At 42.0% G+C, this 17,841-nt stretch overlaps 4 protein-coding genes across 12 annotated transcripts in view; 3 read left to right on the forward strand and 1 right to left on the reverse strand.

The window, feature by feature from the left end:
- HYLS1 (HYLS1 centriolar and ciliogenesis associated) lies at positions 1-12,390 on the forward strand. 4 transcript variants are annotated; one of them, XM_045370785.2, is made up of 3 exons: positions 1-160; positions 3,113-3,161; positions 11,099-12,390. In XM_045370785.2, exon 3 carries the CDS (start codon positions 11,124-11,126, stop codon positions 12,021-12,023), a length of 900 nt encoding a protein of 299 aa, XP_045226720.2. In that variant the 5' UTR covers positions 1-160; positions 3,113-3,161; positions 11,099-11,123; the 3' UTR covers positions 12,024-12,390. The 4 variants fall into 4 exon arrangements, with proteins under 4 accessions (XP_045226720.2, XP_045226721.2, XP_005580155.4 ...); XM_045370786.2 differs by having other exon boundaries at positions 11,102-12,390; XM_005580098.4 differs by lacking the exon at positions 3,113-3,161.
- Positions 87-732, forward strand: LOC123568673 (uncharacterized). Its single transcript, XM_045370788.2, has one exon. The coding sequence runs from the start codon at positions 257-259 to the stop codon at positions 584-586; it is 330 nt and encodes a 109-aa protein (XP_045226723.1). The 5' UTR covers positions 87-256; the 3' UTR covers positions 587-732.
- On the reverse strand, positions 5,232-15,707 carry PUS3 (pseudouridine synthase 3). Of its 2 annotated transcripts, none has more exons than XM_005580103.4 (5): positions 15,466-15,707; positions 14,563-14,762; positions 7,670-8,090; positions 6,987-7,552; positions 5,232-6,042 (listed from the first exon to the last, which is right to left on the reverse strand). In XM_005580103.4, exons 3-5 carry the CDS (start codon positions 8,042-8,044, stop codon positions 5,541-5,543), a joined length of 1,443 nt encoding a protein of 480 aa, XP_005580160.1. In that variant the 5' UTR covers positions 8,045-8,090; positions 14,563-14,762; positions 15,466-15,707; the 3' UTR covers positions 5,232-5,540. The 2 variants fall into 2 exon arrangements, with proteins under 2 accessions (XP_005580160.1, XP_073871677.1); XM_074015576.1 differs by having other exon boundaries at positions 14,563-14,894.
- DDX25 (DEAD-box helicase 25) overlaps positions 14,660-17,841 on the forward strand; it is a 17,332-nt gene continuing 14,150 nt past the window's right edge. For 3 of the 5 annotated variants that reach the window (XM_065529200.2, XM_045370783.3, XM_074015573.1), the window contains exons 1-4: positions 15,871-15,943; positions 16,578-16,644; positions 16,919-16,963; positions 17,440-17,575. In XM_065529200.2, the coding sequence (XP_065385272.1) occupies positions 15,881-15,943; positions 16,578-16,644; positions 16,919-16,963; positions 17,440-17,575 (311 nt within the window). In that variant the 5' untranslated portion in view covers positions 15,871-15,880. Of the gene's footprint in view, positions 14,825-15,870; positions 15,944-16,577; positions 16,645-16,918; positions 16,964-17,439; positions 17,576-17,841 lie in introns of those variants that run through there. The other 2 variants (XM_065529201.2, XM_074015574.1) reach the window with 1 other exon arrangement.

The raw sequence follows: 17,841 nt of genomic DNA on the forward strand, positions 1-17,841 counted from the left end.
GCTCTCGGGATTTAAACCTCCGCGGCCGGCGGTTAACGGCAGGCTCGGCGCGTGGGGGGAAGTGCGCCTGCGCCAGCTACGCGAACGCTAACCGAATCTGCGGTGCTCTGCCGGCGGCTGGCAGGACGCGGTGTAGAGAGAGTGGACTTCGGCGACGCGGGTAAGCCAGGCGAAGGCCGGAAGCGGCGGGACGCGGGGACCTGGTGACTGCCGGCCCACTGCCACGGGAGCTCTCGCTCCTTTTCCCACCATCGGGATGGTGCAGAGTGGCAGCTTCCCTCCCTGGTTTCCAGGTCCTGCCTGGCGAGCAGTCCCGAACCTCTGCGTTCCTGAGGAAGGCGGCCCGGGCAGCGTGAGCTACAGGCGCTGTGCGCGGCGGGCCGCGGCCCCTGGAGGTAGCGGTGTGCGCTGGCCGCCGCCGCCGTCTTTGTCCTGGTGGTCTCCCTTAGCTTCTGGGCCGCGCCCCTGGGACCAGGCGGAGGCCGGCCACGGCCCCGAGACTGGAGCGGAGTCCCGAAGGCCGCTGGCGATCCGGGTCCTAGCCACGCCCGCGGCCAGGCGGGGCGACTGCGAGCTTTGCCATTGAAAGGCGGAGCGTGTCTTGTCGCCCTCTAGCTGCAGCTTTTGTGAATTGCCGCATGGAACCGTCCAAGGTGTTTGCCCACCCCGAAATGGAAGTAAATCTTTTCTATTCTAAACAGTCTACAATCTCACTAAGCATGCAAAGGAAAACATTAAGATACCTTTTTAGATTGGTAAGATTTTTCAGTACCCAATGCTGGTGAGAAAGTGGAGAAATAAAAGCAAGCACTTTTATGCCCTGTGTGTTGGGAATAATCCGTTTTTTCTAGAGGGCAGGTTGGCATTATAAATCAGAAATCAGGCCGGCCGCGGTGGCTCACGCCTGTTATCCCAGCACTTTGGGAGGCCGAGGCGGGCGGATCACTTGAGATTGGGAGTTTGAAACCAGCTGGCAAACATGGTGAAACCACGTCTCTACTAAAAATAGAAAAAAAAATTGGACGGGCGTGGTGGCGGGTGCTTGTGCTCTCAGCTACTTGGGAGGCTGAGGCAGGAGAATCGCTTGAACCTGCGAGACGGAGGTTGCAAGTGAGCTGAGATCACTGCCTGGGCGACAGAGACTCGACTCAACGGTGGCTCAAGCCTGTAATCCCAGCACTTTGGGAGGCCGAGACGGGCGGATCACAAGGTCAGGAGATCGAGACCATCCTGGCTAACACGGCGAAACCCCGTCTCTACTAAAAACACAAAAAAAAAATTAGCCGGGCGAGGTGGCGGCGCCTGTGGTCCCAGCTACTCGGGAGGCTGAGGCAGGAGAATGGCGTGAACCCGGGAGGCGGAGCTTGAGTGAGCTGAGATCTGGCCACTGCACTCCAGCCTGGGCGACAGAGCGAGACTCCGTCTCAAAAAAAAAAAAAAAAAAAATAATGCCAAACTGCCTTCTGGAAAAACGGATTATCCCCAACACACAGGGCAGAATAAGGACGCTTGTTTTTATTTCTTCACACACTCGCCAGCACTGGGTATTGAAAAATCTTACCAATCTGAAATGGTGTCTTAATGCTTTTATACACATTATTGAGATTGAACATGTTTTCTGTTTATTAATTTTTGTTGTTGTTTACAAACAGACTTTGACTTTGTGCCCAGGCTGGAGTGCAGTGGCCAGATCATAGCTCATTGCAGCCTCAAACTCCAGGGTTCAAGCGGTCCTCCTGCTTCAGCCCCTAGAGTACTGAGACTACAGGCTTACGCCACCACGCCTAACCTTTTTTTCTTTTTCTTTGAGAGATGGGGGTCTTGCTGTGTTGCACAGGTTGGTCTTTAACTACTTCCCAGCCCCAAGCGATCCTCCCACCTCAGCCTCCAAAGTGCTGGAATTACAGGCATGAACCACTGCGCCCAGCCTGTTTATTAGTTATTATTTCTTTGGTAAAGCATCTGTTTTTTCTCCCTTATCTTACTGATATGTGTACCCTTTAATAGCTTTCTAAGAGGAATTCAAATTACTGATATTTAAACCTGTTACAAGTATTTCTCCCAGTTTGTTGTCTCTTTTGCCTTCATTATGGTATTGTTTGCCTTTGTGGTAGGATGTTTTGTTTTAATACTATGATTCCTTAAGCTGCTTGCTTACCTCCCCAGAGGTAGAGAAATTTGTTATAACTGCAATAGCCTCCCTGTAACAGTCTACTGACCCAGTCCCTTTATCTCAATTTAAAGTCTTCGCCCCTTCTACCCTTGAAATCCTTTTGATTGTAACTAGCTAAACCTAGGATGCTGAGTCACTGAGATTTTTGGAGAGAAGATATCATTAGGTATTTTGGTCAATGTTGTCTGTGTTTACAAAATACAAGTTGCTCTAGCTTTTATGTGAAAGTTTCCCTGTAAAGAGAAAGGATTGTTCTATCTTTTATATTACAAAGAGAAGGAACTGACAGTTACCTATGGACCTTATTAAAGTTTGTATTTTATTTGTTTGCAAACACCATCTTCATATGTTCAAGGAAAAAAATAGGAGTGTGACACAGTTGAAATGCAGAGGAAATAACACATTAATCACTGTATAGTAGGACACATGCCATTAAAACAAAAAAAAAAAACTAGCTCTTGGCTTTACTGCCAAAAGTCTTCCTGGCCCAAACAGAGTCTCACAAATGGTTATTTATGTATAGATATATAAAAAGTGTCATTTAAATTTCACAACCTATTGAAATAATTCCTTTATTCTAACATTTATTTAGTCCCTACCATGGGTCAGAGACTTTGGAATTTGTACAAATGCTGCCTAAGAGAACAAGTAATTTTGCAAAGTTGCATTTGGGGGCTTCCCATTTGTTCCACCTGTGATGACTGTCTTGACTTTTTCTATGGCAACTACCAAAAATGTAGTCACTAAATTCTTACTCTTCTAGATCGGATAGTATAATCTAGCCAAACTTGAAAGGATTTTACTTAAGATCTAAGACCCTGATCTTCTGATTCCTTTGCTTCTACACAGTATCCTAACAATGACTTTTGGTTAGTGCATTTTGTTCCATGTATCACTGCTTCAGAGTTAATTTTTTTAAGCTCTATTCTTCTTTTCTAGGTTTTTTTTTAATTGAATGTAAATGCCAATCAAGATACATTGAAATAAGGTAAGAAATTCAGAAAAAAACAACTTTGGTTTGCACTTACATGTTTTATTCCACCATGATCATTGATTACATGAAAAAGAGGATCTTTAAATTAAAATCAAAAGCCAAAGTAATTATATTTTAAGAATACTCAGGGCATAATGAAGTGTTGATAGACTAGGACCCAAAAAGCAGTGATAATGATTCAAATCCAGAAGACTTGGATGATACAATGGGCAATTTTGAATAAATCTTAAGTAATTTTGTACCACTATTTCCCCATCTCTAAAATGGGGATATTTTCTGGTTCCCTCTCTGCTAGGATATAACAGCTATTATAATGTACTTTTCAGTACTACAGGGTCACGTCACCTTTTGTATGCTATTTTACTTCCTAAATCTGGAACTTTCAGTGAAGTCTTATTTCTGTGGTCCACCCCCTGCTGGGCTTCTGTAGAAATTATGGAGTATTAGTTTATGATTTATATATTAGTATTGTTTTTTTGTTTTTTTGAGACGGAGTCTCGCTCTGTCAATTTATATATTAGTATTGTTTTTAATTGTCCCATGTGTTATTTGCACTAGCAGCTGGAGGATAGAAAACATATTTGTATACCTGGAGTCTTGAGCATGGGTAGGAAATAACTAATTATTGGTTGGTAAGTAAAACTTTGGATCTCATAAACATGGTAGAAGTGTAAATTAGGGAATCAGGGTCTTAGATCTTAAGTAAAATCCTTTCAACGTTGACTAGATTGTACTATCCAATCTAGAAGAGTAAGAATTTAGTGACTACATAAGTCAAAACAGTCGTCGTAGGTAGAATAAACAAGAAGCCTTCAAATGTAAGTTTGTAAAATTACTCGTTCTCTGAGGTAGCATTTGTAAAAATTCCAAATGTGGATAACACACGCTGCAATTATGAAAATTATTATTGAGGAAGAAGGTCTGAGTTCAAATTTTGATGTTTATTATTTTTATGGCTGCAAAGCATAATGTATTTAAGACAACTTTGAGTTCTTTTGAATAAATACTGGTGTTCACAAGTAATATTTTGAGGGTCACTTATTAACTTTGCTTTGAGAACAAGCAAAGCCCCATCTCATTTTTCCTCTCTCAGTATGTGGTACTACCAGCCACTCATTTTGCTCACATCTGAAACTTAGGAGTTATCTAGAACGCCTCCCTAGTTTTGAACAGCATATTCACTGAGTTCTGTTGTTTCTACTTTCTTAATCTGAAATTCATCTACTTCTCTCCGTTCGCCTCACTAAAAGTCTCTTCTAGGCCATTTCATCATCCATTGCCTCCATTACTCCAACCACCACCTAATTTGTCACAATGCCTCCAATCTTGCCCTCTTCCCATCCACAGAACACTCAGAGCAATATTTTTGCCACACAATTCTGTTGGGCATGTAAATTCTTTCAGTGGCCCTGCAAAATCTGAGCTTTTTAAGGAATGCCTTTGCTCTACAAATGTGACCTTTGCTTACCTTTTTAAACTACGTTCTTGTCACTCTCAAGCCATATTAAAGAATTCACAGTTGCCTGAATGCATATCCTGTCATCTCTAACCCTTTATACAAACTGTATCTTCTGCCTTCTGACACACTTAAAGTGGTTTTCCTCACTTTAACTGGCTCCCACTTGTTCTGTAAGATTTAGCTTTAATATCTCCTCTATAAGAACTTGTGTATAGTCACTAGCCCAAGGCTTGGCAAACACCATGGCCCATGAACTATGAGTGCTTTTTACATTTGTAAAGGATTGTAAAAATACGTATGCAATGGACGTCATTTGTGTTTCACAAAGCCTAAAACATTTACTCTTTAATCCTTCACAGAAACATTTACCAACCTTTGCACTAGATTTATATGCTTTGTAAGATAAGGTACTGTGCTTTATTCATTTAGTTAACTTCCAGGTAGGTGCCTGGCATTAAACCAATTTATCCAGTCTTTAATTAAATGAATTTAATATTCTTAAATTCTGTCTTAGAAAATAAGACACTCAGGTGAAGCAGTTTATGAAAATTCAGATGAGTAGTGAATAACTTATCTGCTTTGGGGGAGAAAAACAACAAATTAGATACTTGCAGGATTACGCTTTAATTAATTTGAATACAAGGCACAGGTTTCCAGGTGTACGTAAATATGTCTCCATTTTACGACTGCTTTTTGCTTCTTTAGTCTCTTAATCCTTTTGGACCGGGATAAGAGAGTATTTGAAATTTCTTATTAAAGCAATAACTTCCTTAATAGGGCTTTAGTCTTTTTGCTTTTTTTTTTTTTTTTTAAGAGCTGATCATCTGAATTCCTAGTACTTGCAAGTACATTTTTTTTTCCTTTCTGTCCACCTACCGTTAGGTGGTTCCTAGATCCTGGCAAATTGTCTATGGTTAAATGATGCTTTTAATTTCTGTGTCAACACAGACCTTCTTTGTTGGTGTCTCCAAATTAGTATTCTCTTCCTCTATTATGTCATTACAGTCCCTTTTGGCTTTTGTTTCTTCCTCATGGAATAAATGTGGGTGCTCAATTCGTCCCCTACGTACAAAATGCTGAATCCGGGATTCCAATCCTTGGCATTTAGGACGGTCCATGAGGGGCTTATATGTGCGCATCTTCACTCCTTCTACAAAGGCACTGGTCTGCTTTATGACAGAGGGCTTAACATTTCCCCATTCTGTCATTCTATCCATCTTTGGTCCAATTCCACATGGTACTGCAACAGAGTCCAGTCCTTGTAGCATACTATACAACATGTGAGTTTTGACAGCATGATTAGCCCACAGTTGTTGTAGGTGGGTAATATTGAACTCCTGAGCCTCCTGGTCATAGATCCACTTGACATTTTCAAACTTACAGTCATATAAGACTAGAGGAAATTCTACAGCCATACTAGAGAAAAAGAGAAAAGAAAAAGTTTGAGAATACATAGCAGCCATCTAACAGTTCTTTAAAATCTAAGGGTTAGTTGCATTAAGGGCGCCGGGTAGGAGGTCACCGTTGATGTTAATATTGACTAATGGCTGAGAAAATATCTCACCATCCCTAACCTTGAACACCTTTATTACAATAATGAAAAATGCAACAAATCAGACCAACCTGATCTATGTTAGGTAAATGTCAGTGCTAACAAGACATGGCTCCATCATACTGCTATAAAATTAAAAACAGCTGGTATTTTTTCCAAATTTGTTAATAGCATTGCAATTTTGTATAGTATGGGTAAAATTATTGGTATCTATCTCAGCCTGTTCTCAAAATAAAAATCTTCACTATTCTTTCTTTCCTACCGTTTCAGAAATATGAAATTAAGAAAAATTCAGAAGTAGAGTAGGATGACTACTCAGTAATATAAAACAAGCAAGATTTAATATGAATAGTTTGTTCATTTTAATTTTACCACATCCTAACAATAATACCTCAACATAAATTCAGAAACAACAAAGATGTAGAAATTAATGTCCTTTTACTTAAGGAGCCTGGTCAAAACACCTGTCTCTTTACTCATGGGATAGAACAATGAGAGGAAATTAGAATATACTGCTCTCTCTTACGTGTTCGTAACATTCTACAATTCCGATTAAAGCTTCATGAAGGCAGAATCAGTGACCATTATTTAGATAGTTACGGGGGAGAGGAGGATATGCTATTTTTTTCTTTTTTTTTTTTGTTTTTGTTTTTGAGACAGTCTCCCTCTGTCACCCAGGCTGGAATGCAGTGGTCCAATCTCAGCTCAGTGCAACCTCCGCCTCCTGGCTTCAAGTTATTCTTTGCCTCAGCCTCCTGAGTAGCTGGGACTACAGCCATGCGCCATTTGTTTTTTGTTTTTAACTCACCTATATTGAGGCTTCTGGGGATTTTTCTCTATATTCAGCAGCTCATCAATAATCTCTGGCTTCTCCATTCCTTGGCCAATCAGAAAGAGGATAGCCATCATACATCGGACTTGATGATAAAGGAATGCCTGGCCAGTCACTTCAAACTGACATAACTGGAAAGGTTCTTGCCATCTCCCCTCACCTGGGCTCTGGCCCACTAGCCGTACTTGAGCAGACAGAATAGTCCTCTGAAAATTAATCACACCATTGGCTACATCCATTTTACACAAGTTCCTGAAATCATGGGTGCCAACATACTTCTGAGCTGCATAATCCATGGCTACAATATCTAAATCAGCACGAGGGAAAAAATAGCGGTAAGTCCGCTCAAGACAGCTGAACCTAGCACTGAAGCTTGGTTCTACAGGGGCCCAGGCCAATATACGGATGTCTGGAGGGAGTACCCGATTGAGAATGTGGGTATAACGGATCTCTTCAGCAGTAGCATTTGCTTCCTCTTTTACATTAAAGTCCTCAGAATCCCTGCCCCTTGGAAATTGAGAGCGAAGGTCAAGTGAAATCACCTGTGGAGTTAGACAAAGATACTGGGTTTTAGAGACACAAATAATCTCAGTACCCAGTGTGTATGCCTAGAATATCCTAGTATTGCTTACTTTGAGAAACAGCGTATTGGCCCTTACCTGTCCAAAGGCACTAACTCCTTTGTCTGTTCTCCCACATCGGTGATAATTGGATGTCTGTCTGCTTTCTACCAGTCGAGTCTTACTTAGAGCCTCAAACAGTTTCTCTTCAATGGTATTATTTGTGTTTTCCTGACTAGCAAAGCCCTGGTATCCCCAGCCCATATAGGCTATTCTTAGGGCTACATGTCTTCGGCCATGAGCACTGAAATCAAATGCACGCTTAGTTTTTCCAGCTCCTGATGAATTTTTTCTAATGTTTGAGTCCTCCTTATTTTTGGCCTGTTCCGTTCTAAGTCTTTGCACCTCTTGCTCCAGTTCTTGTACTCTTTTTAGGAGTTTTTCAGTCTGGTTTCTGTCTGTGTCATCAGCCATGATACAACGGCCCCAGGAATAAAGGAATCATACAGGTCCGCCCTGTCTGAAAAGAGAGCAAAGGGATACAACAGTTTCAGTGCCAGTTCCTTTGATGATATTCCAATGGTATATAAAATTTAACGCCCAAAGAATATACTTTTGCTTTTCCAGGGATACAAGCCTTAGCTTTATTGTGGGTTGATCATCCATAGATACTCTTTTCCATCCCTTCTGGCCAGTTCACAGACGTAAAGAACTATTATTCAGCTGTCATTATTAAGGTTTCATTAAAGCAGTCAAAATTTAGGGAGAATGTCTATAGATTTCATTTCTCTATCTTCACTGAATTGATTGAGGACTGATGTTACAAATAGTTTTTCTCTAAAACATTTCCATTTGATTTCTCATTGTATTCAATTCTCTAGTCATAAGATTTCTTTATGTGGGCTACTTATGTCTGCTCTGGGTTTCTACTGCTTTCCATTATTTCAAATAAATGACTTGTATGTTCCATCATCTCATATTCGTTAGATGAATATTAGGTGGTGCAGTAGAAGCTAGCCTAACTGAAGAAGCTTACTGATGGTTGTATTTCACATTGGAAGTAGAAGCTAGAGACAAGATTTTCTCACTTTAAGCCTTTTTGATGGGAGAAAAAAAGGTAATTAAGCACACTGACCCCTTTTTAAAGCTGAATTAAATGCATATTAGATTTCCATACCTCTAATAGTTTAAAAAGTCAGTCTGATGTAATGTAGATGTCAGTGTGGAAATTCCTGTTATATTTCAATAATCTGAGGACAACTATACTACATCCTTAAAATTGGGATGGTCCTAGACAATCTGTGACTGATGGTTACTTTAGTTAGAGAAGACCATCTCCACATCTGTTCTAAGGCTATGTTATCTAAGTGTAGGTAGCTTAGTTTTTTACTCTGAGTTTCTGTATCTATAACAGATTAAAAGTTTAAACTGTAAAAAATGAAACTGAAAGTACTAGAAGAAAACATGGAATAACGTTTTTCTTAAATTCTGGAGTAGGAAAGGCATTTCTAAGCAAAACAGTCTAGAAACCCAGAAACTGTAGAAAAACAAAAGATGTGACCTAAAAGTAAAAATTTCTCCCAGCAAAAAATAAAGTCAAAAGGCAAACAACAAATTGAGAAGAAAAAAAATAAGTGATGGTGAAGTGCTATCTTCCTTAATATGTATTTCATGAATATATAAATCAGTTTTAATGAAAAAGAAAAAAATCCAGCAACTTGAGAGTCAGACGGACAAAGACCAAGCATTTCAAACAAAAAGAAAAAAGCTTATAAAAATATTTGTTAAAAAAATTTCTAAATGCTCAATTTTACTCAGCTGAAGTAAATGCAAAAGGATATTAACTATTTTTCAAGGAAGTGACTGCAAAGACAAAGTTTGATAGTATACCACTTTGGAGAGGGAATAGAGAAACAAGCTCTGTTAATATATGGTCAGTACAGCTTCTTTGGAGGTAAACATTTTGGCAACAGCTCTTAAAATTGAATATACACATACCTTTTGGCCCACATCTCCCATGTCTAGAAATTTAACCCATTCATATGCTTGCACAAATAGATAAAAACTTGCAAGATACTCGTTTTAGCATCAGTAAATCTATAAACCTAAATTACAACAGTAAGGGAATGGCTGAATAAATGTATGGTATATTCATACATTGGAATTCCGCGCAACATAAAATGAAGAAGGTCGGCCTGTTCTGATATAGCTGGATAACCAAGATTATCTTTAAGGTTCAGAAGAGTTGTGTAGTGCTCTCCTTTATGGTATAAAAAAATAAATGTACATGTGAATATGGAAAATTTCTGGATAATCATAAGAAATTGCCTTTGAGAGTAAAAATTGGTGGGGGAGGGAACGTCCTTGCTTAAAATTATCATGTGCATGTATTAGTTTTTCGGTTTAAAAAGAAAAACAGTGGGGACACAGGAAATAGTGGACAGTAGATACCTATCTCAGATCCAGTCAGGAAACTAGCATTGGGTATGTGGCTGATTGATGTGGGTAGTATTTATTTATTTCAGACACTAGAATAAACAGATTTAGCTGGCAACTGAAGATGTGTTAAAATTACTAAGACAGCTGGGCGCGGTGGCTCATGCATGTAATCCCAGCACTTTGGGAAGCCGAGGCGGGTGGGGTGCCTGAGGTCAGGCATTTTGAGACCAGCCTGGCTAACATGGTAAAACCCTGTCTCTACTAAAAATTCAAAAATTAGCTGGGCATGGTGGCCCACGCATGTAGTAGTCCCACTTACACCGGAGTCTTAGGCAGGAAAATCGCTTGAACCCGGGAGTGGAGGTTGCAGTGAGCCGAGATCGTGCCACTGTGCTCCAGCTTAGGCGGCAGCAAGTCTTCATCTCAAAAAAAAAAATTACTAAAGCATAGAAATTATATGTATGCATATATATATATACACATTATATGTGTGTGTGAGAACACAACACTGCTTTTGTGATTTTTTTTTTTTAGATCACTCTTTTATGGTTAAAAGCGGGGACTCAGTCTGAAGCCAAACTGCTTGAGTTAGAATTTCAGCTCCACTACTTACTAGCTGAGTAACCTTGGGCAAGTTATTTAACTTCTCTGTGCCTCATGTTATTCATCTGTGAAAAGCAGATAATCCCACAGCTGAAAATTACATGAATTAATAAATGTAAAGCACATAGGACAATGGCAGGCACATAAAATACTCCCTAAGTACCTGTTACACAGTGTACATTAAGCAGTATGCCCCATATCATGTAGTTTCAAGCTTTTCTTATGCCAGAACTATACTGTCCTGTTTTAGGACCTGAAGATGGCAAAACAGTAGAAAGCAGGAGTAAGAGTGGAAATGAAAGCAGGTAATAGATTGCCTAGAACTGAGTTAAGGCCCCTCTAAACTGTTCTGATACTACCCTGTATTGAATTTATGATTGCCTTAGCCATTCTTTCTCCACTTGACTGCTATAAAATAGAAGGGAATGAGCAATTTATGAGCTGGGAATTTATTATCAGAAAACTGACCAATGTTATCTCTTGCAGAAGGTCCTACAGTGTAGGGGAAGCAATGGAAGAACTTCTACCTGATAGACAAGTATGGGCTAATATGGATCCAGAAGAACGAATGTTGGCAGCTGCTACAGCTTTTACCCACATCTGTGCAGGGCAGGGTGAAGGAGATGTTAGGAGAGAAGCCCAATCTATCCAATATGATCCCTACAGTAAAGCTTCAATAGCCCCAGGAAAGCGACCTACTCTTCCTGTGCAACTACAGTACCCACATGTAGAAAGTAATGTCACTTCAGAAACAGTCTCTGAGGCCTCCCAAAGACTCCGAAAGCCAGTGATGAAGAGAAAGGTGCTGCGTAGAAAGCCAGATGGGGAAGTATTAGTAACAGATGAGTCGATTATCAGTGAATCAGAATCTGGTACAGAAAACGATCAGGGTCTCTGGGACTTAAGACAAAGGCTGATGAATGTGCAGTTCCAGGAAGACAAGGAATCTTCATTTGATATTTCACAAAAATTTAATCCACCACATGAATACCAAGGAATTTCTCAAGATCAGCTCATTTGCTCTCTACAAAGAGAAGGAATGGGCTCTCCAGCTTACGAACAAGACCTGATTGTTGCCAGCAGACCAAAGTCCTTTATTCTCCCAAAGCTGGACCAGTTAAGCCGAAACCGGGGCAAGACAGACCGGGTAGCCCGGTATTTTGAGTACAAACGGGACTGGGACTCAATACGTTTACCTGGTGAAGATCATAGGAAGGAATTACGCTGGGGTGTCCGAGAGCAGATGCTTTGTCGAGCAGAACCCCAATCCAAACCTCAGCACATATATGTCCCAAACAATTATCTAGTACCAACAGAGAAGAAAAGGTCTGCACTCCGTTGGGGTGTTCGTTGTGACCTTGCAAATGGTGTCATACCCAGGAAGCTTCCCTTCCCTCTTTCTCCTTCTTAAATCTTTTTAAACTTCTTTCACAGGATTGTTTGAGATAACCCAGCTCTTTATATCGTTCCTTTTAAATAGAAACAATTGTCTTGAAAAGCTCTTAGAAACATCTTACGGTAAGGACTTCACCTATCATTGGTCTTTCCTAGCTATATATCACATTGGTATCAGATACTTCCAAATTGCCACTCAAATCCAGCAGTTGCAAGATAAATCATCAGAAAGAACAACAGACCTGGTCTATTTTTTCAAATTAGTAAGGGCCCTTTGTGTCCTGTAACCTTTTTTACCTATCATTGTGAGTTGCTGTGCTTTAATGTGTGTTTTTAAAGTTGCTGGGCATTACACTTATCAATTAAAGTATTTTGGAAATTCATGAACTTGAACATTATTTAATGAAATACTTGCCTAAGATGATCTTGAACCTGGGCTATGATGAGAGCTCATAAGAAGGAACAAAAACCTGCCTTTTACACAGTCCTCAAGGATGGGAGAGGTTAACAACAGAGCCCTCATTACTAAAGGTATACAACAAATCCAAGTAGTTTTATTTAAATAATGCCCCAAAACAGTACCATATAACATACAGGATTCAAACTTGTTTTATTTCAGAATTACTTCAAAAATATTTTGCCTGCCAGCTGTTTTTCTGGAATACCATGCTTTTTATAATTTGCCCGAGATTTTTGTAGGAATTATGCATCACTTGGAAGACTATTCCTACTCCAGTAGAATTTCAAACTAGTAACATTTGGAATCAGATGCAAAATTAAATACCGGTATGAACCTACTTAGCCTATGCGGGTGCAGATCAAAATATGAATTCTGCTCACCTTAAATTGTACTTTATCTGTTCTTGATATTTCTAACCCAACGGGCACCATCTAAAATCTAAAAGTTGTCAGTTTTAACACCAGAGGCCAGAAGAATGATGGCACAGTTTGCTTGTTCACAGAGAAAAAGCTTTAACATAAAGGTGAATGACCTTGACCGTTACTATCTGCGAAAATCACTTTCCCTATAACATTTAAAGCCACATAATTCACATATTCACCCAGTTCTGTTTGTTAGGCATTTGTCAGGAAAAGAAGTAATCAACAACTCAGATGCATGTAGGATATACTCACCGCAAACAAGTAGAAACTGCAAACTGTCCACCAACAGTGGAATAGTAAATGTTTTTAAAGATATTAGAATATTCAATAGTCATTGGGAATCTTGGGGAAAGTAATATGGGAAGGTGCAAATTAAGTGAAATATAAACACAGGATGATCTCAGTACACACAGGGAAAGATCAAAACCTAACTCCTGAGTAGTGGGATTAAAGGTAATTTGTATTTACACCTCGGCTTTTTATGAGGTCAAAAATTACATGGTGATTTTAACATGCAAAACACTCCAATTATTTATTTGGATCTCAAAAGTCCAGTATTACCAAAGTCTCCAAAGTTAACTAGTTCATCTCCCCTGCTAACTAAAGGACTAGGCCAGAGAGTGAGTCTAGTTGGTTATAAGGCAGATTTGTGGCAAAAACAGGACTTGGTACACTACAGTGCTTTTTCCAGCACACCTTATCCTTCTTGAGGGTGAAGTGCAGTAGTTCCCAAGCAGATGTTTAAGGTAACACCTTGGCCAGGGCTGCCAAGTGACCACAAAGAGGGAATTCGTGTGTCCCCTAAGCACCAATTACAAACTAAAACAGCCATCACTAGATGTTCCATACATTGGGCCGGGCGCCGTGGCTCACGCCTGTCATCCCAAAATTTTGAGAAGCCAAGACGGAGGATCGCTCGAGACCAACTTGGGCAACAGAGCGAGACCGTCTCTACAAAAAATTAAAAACTAGCCTGCCAAGATGGCGCGCGCCTGTAGTCCCAGCTAGTCGGAGGCTGAGGTGGAAGGATCGCTTGAGCTCAGGAGGTCGAGGCTGCAGTGAGCAGTGATCACGGCACTGCACTCTGCCTGGGGGACAGTCTCAAAAAAAAAAAAAAAAAAAAGGTCTAATCTCAGGAACCAGTGGGTTAACACAAATAGCATTCCTCTTGATAAACTTTATATTAATCCAAAGGGAAGAAGAGGGAGTACTGTCCAAAGGATTAGCAGACACGCACTATGATCACTAGAAAGCAATCTTGCTCTGTGTGTAAGGCAATCCCCAAAATAATTTGAAAATTGCTGCCACAGCCTCCCACATAATCCTGGGTTCTCAACTTATACTGTTTTATGAGCATGCAGTTCTAAGTGGGGCAGCAGAGCACTTTTGTACTTCACAGTACAAGGACCACTGAAGCTCCCGTCACAACGGAATTAAAGACGCCCCGACTGCGGCGAGTTTCCGCCGGGAGCTCCAGAAAGTACCAGGCACAAAAGAAAAATACATGGTCTTAAGCGATGTCTCATTTCCAGACACCAATGCTTTCCTGAAAAGGCCAAAGTATGTGAAAGAGGGCAAAAAGAAGACAACAGACAACTGTTCAGCAGTGTGTCCATTTGTCCCTTCCCCTGTGGAACCCAGAAAGTAACCCACCCCAAAAATACCACACTTACTTTCCGGTAGCCGGCCGCGCTGCGTTTCCCAGACAGGAAGCTGTCGCTGTGCGTCTTCTGCGCAGGCGCCCGAGCCCTCATGGGAAGTGTAGTCCACGTTTGTGGGAAATGTAGTTCTGAGAACCGAGCTTGCTGCTAGAATCTACCTCAAGTTTTCTAGTCCAACTACCGTTTCTCCACCAACAAGGGAGAATCTGGGCCTGTGGCAGGACAGCAATAAAAGGAGGAATTCTAGTGCTACGCTAAACTAATAGAAAAAAAGGTAATTTTTCAAATGTCTGCTATCCTTATACGAAAACTAAAACATTGAAGATGCTGGCTCGATTTTGTACCTAGTTAAATGAGAAGAAAGTTACCATTGAGAGACGAAAACATTTACTATTAGAATTAAAAGCTGAAATGAATATGATAATCTCAAAACAAACGACTAGGTGCCCTGAGAGTGGCCGCACAGAGCCGGGAGCGTTGCTTCAGCACCACGGAGAGATCATGACTGCAGTTTCGTGTGTTTTTGTATTTTCGCCCCCAATTCCAGAAATGCTGATCAAAATCTCAAAATTACAATTAGAAAACTGGGGGGCGGGGGGGAGGGTGGAATTTGGTTCTTTCTTCCAAATTGAGCAGTCATTAAATCATTAGTACCAGGGATCCAGGGATCTATCCCGTATTATGCAAACGCATGTAGGACGTAGAGATTATACCGAGAGGAAATGTTTTTAACAAGAGACCACATTTCAAATAAAAGGTTTAAAAAGCCTATGTGAAACATCACAGGTATCTAGGGCAAGAACAGCAGTTAGAGCTTGAACAGCTCTGCTTCCTTTCCGCAACTGTGCCCCCGAGGTCATTCGTCATATCAAATTCATCAGATATTGTCTCCACTTTTCTAAGCAATTCGCTAACCTTTCTGACATCTTGTGATGCGAAGGCGGAAATTTCCAGGAAAATGGGCACCGGGCGTAAAGCGCGGCGGGGGGTGCGGAGAGCTCCTGCCTGGAGGGCTGTGTGCGCGGCTGGCCGCCGGGCGGAAGCGGGAACGGAGGCTGCCCCCTCCGCCCCCGGGTCCCTGCCCTTTAGTCCTGCTCTCTGCCCTCCGCCGCGCTCTCTGCCCTCCGCCGCGCTCTCTGCCCTCCGCCGCGCTCTCTGCCCTCCGCCCCACGCCACACCCCGCCCTCCAGCGCCTGCGCGCCGCACCGCGTTGGTCGCGGGCGCGGACGCGTGCCCCCCTGCGGAAGCCCATTGGCCAGCGGATAGAGCCAGCACCGCCTCGCGCCTGTGGTGGAAGCACGTGCTGGGGGCGGGAGCAGCGATCGCAGCCATGGCGTCGTTACTGTGGGGAGGCGACGCAGGGGCGGCGGAGAGCGAGCGGCTGAACAGCCACGTAACCGCCACCGAGTCGGGGGGTGCACAGCCGCGGGGGTGGAGCTCCCACTCGCAGAGGGAGATCGGCCGGGAGGGGAGGGAGAGCCCGCGAGCGTTCGAAGCGGGGCGTCAGATGCTGGAGGGGAGATGCGGGAAGGGTTTGGAAGAGGGCCACAGAGGGAGACCCCGTCCCCACCCCCACGAGAGGCAAGACCTTTGGTTAGAAAGGGCAAAAATGACGACCCCTGGAAATCCAGGGTGGGAACGCAGCTCTGGTAGTCCCAGCTGGACCCCGAGTTTTCTACTCTGCCCATTTGCTCATTAAGCCTCAGCTTGCTTCCATCCATTTGCCAGCGCACTTTCCTAGCCTTCCTCCCCTTGTTGGTGCCGTGAGCCCCAAGTACTGCCCAACTCTAAACTAGAGGCCTAGGAAAGAGAAACTTCATGTACAGGGAATACAGAAAATCTCCAATTTTGGGATAATTCATACAGGAAACCTAACTTCGAAAGCAATCTGCTGCTACCTAATATTGCAAAGGAAGCAATACCCGGGTGTCCTTCCCTGAATCCCTCCCAGCCCCTGTGGTAGGGAAGCACTGGGCTGCTTGAGGGCTTGCATCCTAATATTGGTTGAAATTTGTGTCTCTCAATAGTTTTCAAACCTCAGCCACCCCCGGAAGAACCTTCGGGGTGTCAAGAGTACTACAGTCCGAAACATAGGTGAGTGCTGTTAGGGCAAAGCAGAGCAACCTTAGTGATTAAAAAGCATTGCTTTGCTTTCATCCCGTCCCTGCCAAGTGAGATAGGGCGAGTTCTTCAGTGTGACACTCAACACTCTCCATTACCTTCCCAATCATTTCGTCCGCTCCTCCATGAAATGACTCTTCTTGCCAGTAGACACTGAAGAGTCAGGAAGAAAAAATTGAATAGTCTGCTTTACATTTCTGCTCAGCATTTGTCTTTACTTGTATTGTTTCTCCTCCATCCTTTCCAGATGGTTCTATTAATAACATCAAAGAAGATGAAGAAGATGATGTAGGTAGGAGATGAATTCATTTGCATGTATCTACTAGCATTCTGTTTCCATTTATAACTTTAATAGTGTGAGTGAATAATATAATCTCAATTGGAAAATGCCTGTCTTTGCTCCTGTTTTCTTATAGTGACTATCAGGAGACACACTAAATTAGGAAGAAGGTATATTTATTTATAGGAAGTTGAAATGGAATATGCAGGGATTGGGTTCAGAATTTCCAGCTGTCAAGGATTTGGTCTCATGGAGATGGCCATAGGCTACTTTGAAGTTAGAGGATAGTGAAGTAACAGAACATAAGAAACTGAATCCTCATAAAGAACGGATTCTCAGTGCTATATCATTCTTTCTGGAACCTTCTTTTAGAGGAAAAATGAGCATAGGTGCAATTGCTTGGTATGCAACCACTGAAAGAGAAAGAACAACTTATTTGTTGTCATTCAGGAAGCTTGATGTCCTCTTTTTTATTTTTGCTTTTCTAGTGGATTTGGCAGCTAATTCACTCTTAAACAAGTTAATCCGTCAGTCCTTAGTAGAATCCAGTCACCGTGTGGAAGTTTTACAGAAGGATCCCAGCTCTCCACTTTACTCAGTAAAGACATTTGAAGAGCTGCGGCTGTGAGTATGTTTACTCTTTTAATATGGGAAAAATGCTGAAAAGCACAGAACAAACGAATCTGCTTATAATAAAAACCATCAGGATCTCCTCTTTGTTTTCTGATACTGAATATTTTTTTTTGTTTTTTGAGACAGAGTCTCACTCTGTCGCCCAGGCTGGAGTGCAGTGACATGATCTCGGCTCACTGCACCTCCGCCTGACAGGTTCAAACGATTCTCCTGCCTCAGCCTCCCAAGTAGCTGGGACTACAGGCATGCACCACCAT

The sequence above is a fragment of the Macaca fascicularis genome, chromosome 14 (genome assembly GCF_037993035.2).
Source record: "Macaca fascicularis isolate 582-1 chromosome 14, T2T-MFA8v1.1".
NCBI classification, from domain to species: domain Eukaryota; kingdom Metazoa; phylum Chordata; class Mammalia; order Primates; family Cercopithecidae; genus Macaca; species Macaca fascicularis.

What these genes read in the sequence shown, in the direction of transcription:
- LOC123568673 (XM_045370788.2), top strand. Translation starts at nt 257, where the DNA reads ATGGTGCAGAGTGGCAGCTTCCCTCCCTGGTTTCCAGGTCCTGCCTGG.
- PUS3 (XM_005580103.4), bottom strand. Translation starts at nt 8,044, where the DNA reads ATGGCTGATGACACAGACAGAAACCAGACTGAAAAACTCCTAAAAAGA. An exon ending in GAGTTAGTGCCTTTGGACAG is followed by an intron (nt 7,553 to 7,669) that starts GTAAGGGCCAAT and finishes CTAACTCCACAG; the next exon opens with GTGATTTCACTTGACCTTCG. An exon ending in CCCCAGAAGCCTCAATATAG is followed by an intron (nt 6,043 to 6,986) that starts GTGAGTTAAAAA and finishes CTTTTTCTCTAG; the next exon opens with TATGGCTGTAGAATTTCCTC.
- HYLS1 (XM_045370785.2), top strand. Translation starts at nt 11,124, where the DNA reads ATGGAAGAACTTCTACCTGATAGACAAGTATGGGCTAATATGGATCCA.